At 66.0% G+C, this 9,657-nt stretch overlaps 1 protein-coding gene across 1 annotated transcript; it reads left to right on the top strand.

Moving 5' to 3' along the window:
• Window positions 1-21: 21 nt before the first annotated feature.
• Window positions 22-8,504, top strand: MEX3D (mex-3 RNA binding family member D). The gene is made up of 2 exons (XM_060181998.1): window positions 22-712; window positions 7,279-8,504. The coding sequence occupies exons 1-2, from the start codon at window positions 37-39 to the stop codon at window positions 8,295-8,297; spliced, it is 1,695 nt and encodes a 564-aa protein (XP_060037981.1). The 5' UTR covers window positions 22-36; the 3' UTR covers window positions 8,298-8,504.
• The last annotated feature ends 1,153 nt before the right edge of the window (window positions 8,505-9,657 follow it).

Raw genomic sequence — 9,657 nt, 5'->3', positions numbered from 1 at the left:
CCAGCCGGTCCTCGCCACGTGACCGCGGCTCGGCGCATGCGCGCTGCGCGGCGCCCATTGTTGGCGCGCGTCACGGGGCGGGGAGGGGGCGGGGCCGGGGGCAGGGCCGGCGGCGGCGGCGGCGGCGGCAAGAGGGAAGCGGCGTCCGCGCCCAGCCCGCACCCGCAGCCGCAGCCGCAGCCGCACCCGCCCCCCGGCTCCGCTCGACCCCCCGGCTCCCCAGGCGCAGCGCGGCGGCGGGCGGGCCCGGGGCCGGCGGGCGGCGCGGAGGAGGCGGCCATGCCCGACGGCGGCGGCGTGGGGGCCGAGGGCGCGGCCGGCCCCGGGTGCGAGTCCGCCGGCGCCGAGGAGCCCCCCGCGGGCCCCGAGCCCCCCGCCGCCGCGCTGCGCCTGGCGCTGCAGCAGCTGTCGGCGCTCGGGCTGCGGGGCGCGGGCGGCGACCGGGCGGGCTGCGCGGAGGAGGTGGCCCCCGACGGGCGCGAGGCCCCGGGGGCGCAGGGGGCTTCCGGGGCGCCGGCCGCCCCCCAGCCCGCGCCCCCGCCGCCGCCGCCGCCGCCGCGCCCGCCCCCCGACGTGTTCCCGGGCTTCGCGGCGCCCCCGCTGCTGGCCGAGCCCCCCGGCGCCCTGGGCGGCCGCAAGCGGAGCGTGAACATGACCGAGTGCGTGCCGGTGCCCAGCTCCGAGCACGTCGCCGAGATCGTGGGGCGCCAGGGTGAGTCGCCCGCGCCGTCGGGGCCGCCGCCTTTGTCCGGGGCGGGGGGCGGGGGGGGGGCGGGGGCGGCCGCGCGGGACCCGGGGCGCCCCGCCCGCGCCCCCCCAGCGGCGCCCAAGGGTGCGGGTCCGGCCCGGCCGCGCGGCCGCCGCCCATTGTTCCTTTGTTCGGAGGCTGGGGGCTGGCGGCCCAGACCCGCTCGGCGTCCCGGGGACCCCAGACCGCGCCCCCCGCCGACCCTCGGCAATTGAGCGCGGGGAGGGGTCTCAGCATGCGGGGTCCTCACCTGCCGGGGGTCCCCGAACTCCTGCAGCGACCCCTGTCCGGGCGGCCGTAAGGGAGCAGGTCGTCTGTCACCCCAGGCACCGCAGGCCGTGTCCACCGGTGACCCCCCAGCTCCGGGGCTGTTCTCGGCCGAGTCCCAGAGCGGCAGGGCGCCCGGAGGTGCGTCTGTCCCCGGGCTCCGCGGGCCTCCCCTGCTCACTCGGTCCCCAAACCCCGGCTCCAGGCTGACACACAGTGAGGGACGATCCTGGCGCCAGAAGCCAGTGTGGTTCCCACCATCACCCCCCAGCCCCAGAGAGACCAGGACCCCCCAGCACCTCCAGGGAGACCAGGACCCCCCCATCTTCAGGGAGACCCAGGATCCCCCCCCAGCACCTCCAGGGAGACCAGGATCCCCCTATCTTCAGGGAGACCAGGATCCCCCCCATCTTCAGGGAGACCAGGATCCCCCCCCCCCCCCGTCTTCAGGGACCAGGAGCCTCCCCCCCCCCTCTTCAGGGACCAGGACCCCCCCATCTTCAGGGAGACCAGGACCCCCCCCCCCCCGTCTTCAGGGACCAGGACCCCCCATCTTCAGGGAGACCAGGACCCCGCCCCCCGTCTTCAGGGACCAGGAGCCCCCCCCCCCGTCTTCAGGGACCAGGACCCCCCCATCTTCAGGGAGACCAGGACCCCCCCATCTTCAGGGAGACCAGGACCCCCCCCCAGCACCTCCAGGGAGACCAGGACCCCCCCATCTTCAGGGAGACCAGGACCCCCCCCAGCACCTCCAGGGAGACCAGGACCCCCCCATCTTCAGGGAGACCCAGGATCCCCCCCAGCACCTCCAGGGAGACCAGGACCCCCCTATCTTCAGGGAGACCAGGATCCCCCCCCATCTTCAGGGAGACCCAGGATCTCCCACCAGCACCTCCAGGGAGACCAGGACCCCCCATCTTCAGGGAGACCAGGACCCCTCCATCTTCAGGGAGACCCAGGATCCCCCCCAGCACCTCCAGGGAGACCAGGACCCCCCATCTTCAGGGAGACCAGGATCCCCCCCATCTTCAGGGAGACCCAGGATCCCCCCCAGCACCTCCAGGGAGACCAGGACCCCCCATCTTCAGGGAGACCAGGATCCCCCCCATCTTCAGGGAGACCCAGGATCCCCCCCAGCACCTCCAGGGAGACCCAGGATCCCCCCCAGCACCTCCAGGGAGACCAGGACCCCCCATCTTCAGGCAGACCAGGATCCCCCCCCCGTCTTCAGGGACCAGGACCCCCCCATCTTTAGGGAGACCAGGACCCCCCCATCTTCAGGGAGACCCAGGATCTCCCCCCAGCACCTCCAGGGAGACCAGGACCCCCCCATCTTCAGGGAGACCAGGACCCCTCCATCTTCAGGGAGACCCAGGATCCCCCCCAGCACCTCCAGGGAGACCAGGACCCCCCATCTTCAGGCAGACCAGGATCCCCCCCCCGTCTTCAGGGACCAGGACCCCCCCATCTTTAGGGAGACCAGGACCCCCCCATCTTCAGGGAGACCCAGGATCTCCCCCCAGCACCTCCAGGGAGACCAGGACCCCCCCATCTTCAGGGAGACCAGGACCCCCCCCCAGCACCTCCAGGGAGACCAGGATCCCCCCCATCTTCAGGGAGACCAGGACCCCCCTATCTTCAGGGAGACCAGGATCCCCCCCATCTTCAGGGAGACCCAGGATCTCCCCCCAGCACCTCCAGGGAGACCAGGACCCCCCCATCTTCAGGGAGACCCAGGATCCCCCCCCAGCACCTTCAGGGAGACCAGGATCCCCCCATCTTCAGGGAGACCAGGATCTCCCGCCAGCACCTCCAGGGAGACCAGGACCCCCCATCTTCAGGGAGACCAGGACCCCTCCATCTTCAGGGAGACCAGGACCCCTCCATCTTCAGGGAGACCCAGGATCCCCCCCAGCACCTCCAGGGAGACCAGGACCCCCCATCTTCAGGGAGACCAGGATCCCCCCATCTTCAGGGAGACCCAGGATCCCCCCCCCCAGCACCTTCAGGGAGACCAGGACCCCCCCCAGCACCTCCAGGGAGACCAGGACCCCCCCCATCTTCAGGGAGACCCAGGATCCCCCCCAGCACCTCCAGGGAGACCAGGATCCCCCCCATCTTCAGGGAGACCAGGATCCCCCCCATCTTCAGGGAGACCCAGGATCTCCCCCCAGCACCTCCAGGGAGACCAGGACCCCCCCATCTTCAGGGAGACCCAGGATCTCCCCCCAGCACCTCCAGGGAGACTAGGACCCCCCCATCTTCAGGGAGACCCAGGATCCCCCCCCCAGCACCTTCAGGGAGACCAGGATCCCCCCCAGCACCTCCAGGGAGACCAGGACCCCCCCATCTTCAGGGAGACCAGGATCCCCCCCCCAGCACCTTCAGGGAGACCAGGACCCCCCCATCTTCAGGGAGACCAGGACCCCCCCATCTTCAGGGAGACCAGGATCCCCCCCAGCACCTCCAGGGAGACCAGGACCCCCCCATCTTCAGGGAGACCAGGATCCCCCCCCCCAGCACCTCCAGGGAGACCAGGACCCCCCCATCTTCAGGGAGACCAGGATCCCCCCCAGCACCTCCAGGGAGACCCAGGATCCCCCCCAGCACCTCCAGGGAGACCCAGGATCCCCCCCAGCACCTCCAGGGAGACCAGGACCCCCCTATCTTCAGGGAGACCAGGATCCCCCCCATCTTCAGGGAGACCCAGGATCTCCCCCCAGCACCTGCAGGGAGACCAGGACCCCCCCATCTTCAGGGAGACCCAGGATCCCCCCCCAGCACCTTCAGGGAGACCAGGATCCCCCCATCTTCAGGGAGACCAGGATCTCCCGCCAGCACCTCCAGGGAGACCAGGACCCCCCATCTTCAGGGAGACCAGGACCCCTCCATCTTCAGGGAGACCCAGGATCCCCCCCAGCACCTCCAGGGAGACCAGGACCCCCCATCTTCAGGGAGACCAGGATCCCCCCCCCCAGCACCTTCAGGGAGACCCAGGATCCCCCCATCTTCAGGGAGACCAGGATCCCCCCATCTTCAGGGAGACCAGGATCCCCCCCCATCTTCAGGGAGACCCAGGATCCCCCCCAGCACCTCCAGGGAGACCAGGACCCCCCATCTTCAGGGAGACCAGGACCCCCCAGCACCTTCAGGGAGACCAGGATCCCCCCCATCTTCAGGGAGACCCAGGATCCCCCCCATCTTCAGGGAGACCCAGGATCCCCCCCAGCACCTCCAGGGAGACCAGGACCCCCCATCTTCAGGGAGACCAGGATCCCCCCCCCATCTTCAGGGAGACCCAGGATCCCCCCCCCAGCACCTTCAGGGAGACCAGGATCCCCCCATCTTCAGGGAGACCAGGATCCCCCCATCTTCAGGGAGACCAGGATCCCCCATCTTCAGGGAGACCAGGACCCCCCCCATCTTCAGGGAGACCCAGGATCCCCCCCAGCACCTCCAGGGAGACCCAGGACCCCCCCCCAGCACCTCCAGGGAGACCAGGACCCCCCATCTTCAGGGAGACCAGGACCCCCCCAGCACCTCCAGGGAGACCAAGACCCTTCCAGCACCTCCAGGGGGACCCAGGGCCCCCCCAGCCTTTGTTCCTTATTAACAAGGGCCCAGTGAGCAAGATGGGGTACCCTGCCCATGCACCCCCAAATGGCTGCCCTGGGAGTTCACCAGCCACCTGCCTTGGGTGGGGTGGGAGCAGCGCTGAGCCGGTACAGAACCCCGTTTCCAAGCTGGGAGGGAAGACCCCTCCCCGGTGCCCCCCAGTTCTCTGCACTTTTTATTTATTTCCCTTTTGTTGCCCTTGTTTTATTGTAGTCATTGCTGTCGTTGTTGTCGGATAGGACAGAGAGAAATGGAGAGAGGAGGGGAAGACAGAGAGGGGGAGAGAAAGACAGACACCTGCAGACCTGCTTCACCGCCTGTGAAGCGGCCCCCCTGCAGGTGGGGAGCCGGGGGTTCGAACCGGGATCCTAATGCTGGTCCTTGCGCTTTGCACCACCTGCACTTAGCCCACTGCTCTACCGCCCGACTCCCTTTAGTTTTTATGGTTTTGGCCTCCAGGGTTATTGCTGGGCTCGGTGCCTGCACCCTGAATCCACTGTTCCTCGAGGCCTTGTAGCTTTGTTGTGGTTATTATTATTATTGATGTTGTTGTTGTTGACCTACTGCACTACCGCCCGACTCCCTAATTTTTTAAAATTTATTGTTGGATAGAGACAGAAATTGAGGGGGGAGATAGAGATGGAGAGAGACCCCCGCAGCCCTGCTTGACCACTTGTGAAGCTTTCCCCCTGCAGGTGGGGCCTGGGGTCTTGAACCTGGGTCCTTGTTCCCTGTAGTATAAGCGCTTAACCAGGTGCACCACCACCTGGCCCTTCTTTATTGTCTTTGTTTGTTGGATAGACACAGCCAGCGATCAGGAGAAAGGGGAGGCAGGGAGGGGGAGCGTCAGAGGCACTTGTGAAGCTTCCCCCGCAGGTGGGGACCGGGAGCTCGAACCCGGGTCCTCATGCACTGTAACGAGTGCGCTCAACCAGGTGCGCCACCGCCTTGCCCCTCCCCGTCTCCGTCTCCACGTCTATTTCTCTCTGGCCTGTCAATAAACGAACAGATTGAGAGGGGAGAGGCAGCCACAGACCTACGTCACTACTCCTGAAGCTCTGGGTGGGTGGGCGTGCGGGATCGAACCCGGGTCCTTGGGCATCCAGGCAGCTGCACCACCGCCGCCTGCACCCTGGGAGGCGGATCAGCAGAAAGCGCCTGGGCTCTCAGGACCTGGGGTGAGTTACCTCCTGGTCTCTTGCATGTGCACGACAGGCCCCGGGCTCCCCGCAGCGCCACCTTCAGCCTCAGCTCCGCAGGGCTCTGGGCTCCGTCCGGCTCCATTCACATGTACATGATGTATTCAAGGGAAATAGGTCTTTTTGTTTCTTTTCTTGCCTCCAGGGTTATTGCTGGGCTCGGTGTCTGTACCACGAATCCACTGCTCCTGGAGGCCACTTGTCCCCCTTTTGTTGCCCTTGTTTTATTGTTGTAGTTATCATTATTGATGTCATTGTTGTTGGATAGGACAGAGAGAAATGGAGAGCGGAGGGAAGAAAGAGGGGGAGAGAAAGACAGACACCTGCAGACCTGCTTCACCGCCTGGGAAGCGACTCCCCTGCAGGTGGGGATCCGGGGGCTCGAACCAGGATCCTTCTGCCGGTCCCTGCGCTTTGTGCCACCTGCGCTTAACCCGCTGCGCTACCACCCGACCTCAGAAATATATCTTAAAAGACCTTTAAAGAATAAACAGGTGTGGATAAAGCATCGGACTCTAAGGCTTTAGGTCCTGAGTTCAATCCCCAGCAGCACATGGACCAGAGTGATGTCTGCTTCCTACTCCCCCTCTCTCCCCTCCTATCTTCTTTGTGAATAAAAGAACGGGAGGAAGGAAGGCTAAGTAGAGGTGCTGGGTGTGGAGAGGCGGGCGGCTCAGTGAGTCGGCACAGGACTGCATTCCAGGAGGGGTGGGCGCAGCGGTCGATGCCAGACTCCCAGGCCCCGGGTTCCAGCCCAGGCGTCCCTCACAGCTGCCAGAGGGAGGCTCTGTCTCAAGAAATAAAGAAACCACAGCGTTTGGGTGGTGGTGCAGGGCTGCAGGTGTCTCTCCATCTCTCTCCTCTTTATCTCTACTTGTTTCACCCAAGGGAAAAGGAAAAGGGGCCAGGGACACATTACAGAGCAGAAGGACCCGGGTTCGAGGCCCCATCGCTCCCTTCCCTCTGCTTCTCTGTCCTGTCCGGGGACAGCGGCTTCATGGTGGAGGCACCATGCCCAGTGATTAAAAGTAATGAGAGAATCGCAGGGGGGTCGGGGAGCCCTCTGCGCACCCCCTGCTCCCCCAGGCCCCGGGAGCCTGACTGGCGGCGTCTCAGGATGCCAGCCCCCTTGTCCTTGACCCTCGCTCGGCCTGGGACCCTCAGCTGCAGGTGTGCTGCAGGACTCCAGGCCTCCCTCTCCCGACCTGTGTCCAAGGGCCGAGTTGGGGTCTCCCAGCCCCGACCGTGTGTCCCCCCCAGGCTGCAGGATCAAGGCCCGAGTTGGGGTCTCCCAGCCCCTGACCGTCCTGCCCCCCCCCCCCTGCAAGATCAAGGCCCAAGTTGGGGTCTCCCAGCCCCTGACTATCCTGTCCCCTCCCCAGGCTGCAGGATCAAGGCCCAAGTTGGGGTCTCCCAGCCCCTGACCGTCCTGTCCCCCCCCCCCCCCAGGCTGCAAGATCAAGGCCCTGCGCGCCAAGACCAACACCTACATCAAGACGCCGGTGCGCGGGGAGGAGCCGGTGTTCATCGTGACTGGGAGGCGCGAGGACGTGGAGACGGCGCGGCGGGAGATCCTGGCAGCCGCCGAGCACTTCTCGGTCATCCGCGCGGCGCGCTGCAAGGCGGGGGGAGCCCCGGGGGGCGCGGCGGCCGGGCCCCCGCACCTGGCAGGCCAGACCACCATCCAGGTGCGCGTGCCCTACCGCGTGGTGGGGCTGGTGGTGGGGCCCAAGGGCGCGACCATCAAGCGCATCCAGCAGCGCACGCACACCTACATCGTGACGCCGGGCCGCGACAAGGAGCCGGTGTTCGCAGTCACCGGGATGCCCGAGAACGTGGACCGCGCGCGCGAGGAGATCGAGGCGCACATCACGCTGCGCACCGGCGCCTTCCCCGACGCCGCGGGCCCGGACAGCGACTTCCACGCCAACGGCACGGACGTGGGGCTCGAGCCGCCGGGGCTCTGGGCCAAGGCCCCTCACGCGCACCCGCACCCGCACCCCAGGGCGCCGGCGGCGCGGGGGGACCCGCAGGGCGCGCAGGGGCCCGAACCCGGGGCGCCCAGGACGCGCTTCCCCGACGGCCCCGACGTGCCCTTCGACTTCCTGGCGCTGGACCTGCCCGCGCCCGCCGCCGCCATCTGGGCGCCGCTGCCCGCCAGCCCCCCGCCGCCCGCGCCCACGCCCGGGCCCCCGCGCTCGCCCCCGCTGCCCCCCTGGGCGCCCGCGGGCAGCCCCCCGCCGCCCCCGCCGCCGCCGCCTCCTCCTCCGCCGCCGCCTCCGCCTCCGCCGGGGGCCCCGGGCCGCGAGTGCCTGGTGTGCGCCGACGGCGAGGCGCGGGCCGCCCTGGTGCCCTGCGGACACAGCTTCTTCTGCATGGACTGCGCCCTGCGCATCTGCGGCCGCAGCGAACCGCACTGCCCCGCCTGCCGCGCCCCCGCCACGCAGGCCATCCATATCTTTTCCTAGCGCTGCGGGGCCGCCCGCTGGGGGCCGGGCAGGAGGGGCAGCCGGGAGGCGGAGGGGCCGCCCCTCCCCAAAGTCTCCTGGAGCTGAGCTTTAACTCCCGGACCAGGCGTGGACAGGCCGCCCCCCGCCCCGCCTGCACCCCACTTGTGAAAGGCGAACAGTATTGAGTCACAGGCCCAATAAAGCCCGGAGCAAAGGACTGGGCGGCACTTTGTCTAACTTTTTTTTGTTTAATTTAAGATAACCACCCTCCCCCTGCACCCTGAACCTCTCCGCTCCACTTTGTCTCTCTCCAAGGGGAATATGTTACAGAAGAAGAAAAAAGGACAAAAAAAAAAAAAAGTACAGAATTCAGATAGTCCTCAAGGGAGCTCTCCCTCTCTCCCTCTCTCTCTCTCCCTCTCTCTCTCTCTCATTCTTTCTTAAATCAGAGCCCTGCTCAGCCCTGGCCGGTGGCGGTGCTGGGACTGAACCCGGGACCCCGGCGCCTCAGGCCGGAGAGTCTCTGCAGAAGCATCGTGCTGCCTCTCCCCACCTTTCTTTCTCAGCAAGCTTTTGGCTCTGGGCGCCTCAGTTTCCAGAATCTTCCACGAGGGGCAGGGTCACGACGCCCGGGCTCCTCCGTGCGGGGACCCTGCTCTGCTGTGTCTGCACGGAGGGGCGGGGAGGGTCCGAGCATTTCCAGCCACCCCGTGGCCCGCCACCCACTCCAGGCGTGATCTCTGCTGTCTGTTTTTAGACTTTTTAAAACTTTGTTTTCTTCTTTAAAGAACAAAACACCTACTTTTCTTTTTTACTTTTTTTCCTCTTAATTTTTACCTCTTGTGTATATGTAGGGAATTTATAGGGGAAAATGTACTTTATGGACTAAATCTTAAAAACCAAACATTTTATTTTAAATAAAGTAACGACGTCTCCTCTTTAGTGCGGCTGAAGTTACTGATTATATTTGCTGAGCTGACTTAAAGGTTAAGAAAATTGTATCCAGAGTTTTATTTTTTGACTTCAAAGCCTTCTTAATAAAGTCTTTTTACTACACTGAGGCCCTTGGCATGGTGTGTGGGGAGAGGACCCTGTGGACCCGGATGGGCCGGGGGCCAGGGGGGCAGGTGCAGAGACCCCCCCCATGTCCCTGGGGAGACCAGGCTGTCCCTGGGTGGCTGTTTGGTGTGGGGGACCCCCAGCTCCACCTAGCACCCCAAAGGGTCACTGTGAGGCAGCCCCTGGGACAAGCCCCCCCAAAACCCGGGGTGGGTTTTGAGAAATCAGGTCAGTCTAATGGCACGTGCGTATAAAAGACGTGGGTTGGGGGTGAGGACCCGGGTTCGAACCCCAGGGCTCTACCTGCAGGGGAGTGGTG

This window comes from Erinaceus europaeus, chromosome 23 (assembly GCF_950295315.1).
Source record: "Erinaceus europaeus chromosome 23, mEriEur2.1, whole genome shotgun sequence".
In the NCBI taxonomy this organism is placed as follows: Eukaryota; Metazoa; Chordata; class Mammalia; order Eulipotyphla; family Erinaceidae; genus Erinaceus; species Erinaceus europaeus.
Note: the sequence above shows the minus strand (reverse complement) of the source record. Positions and strands in the feature narration are given on the sequence as shown.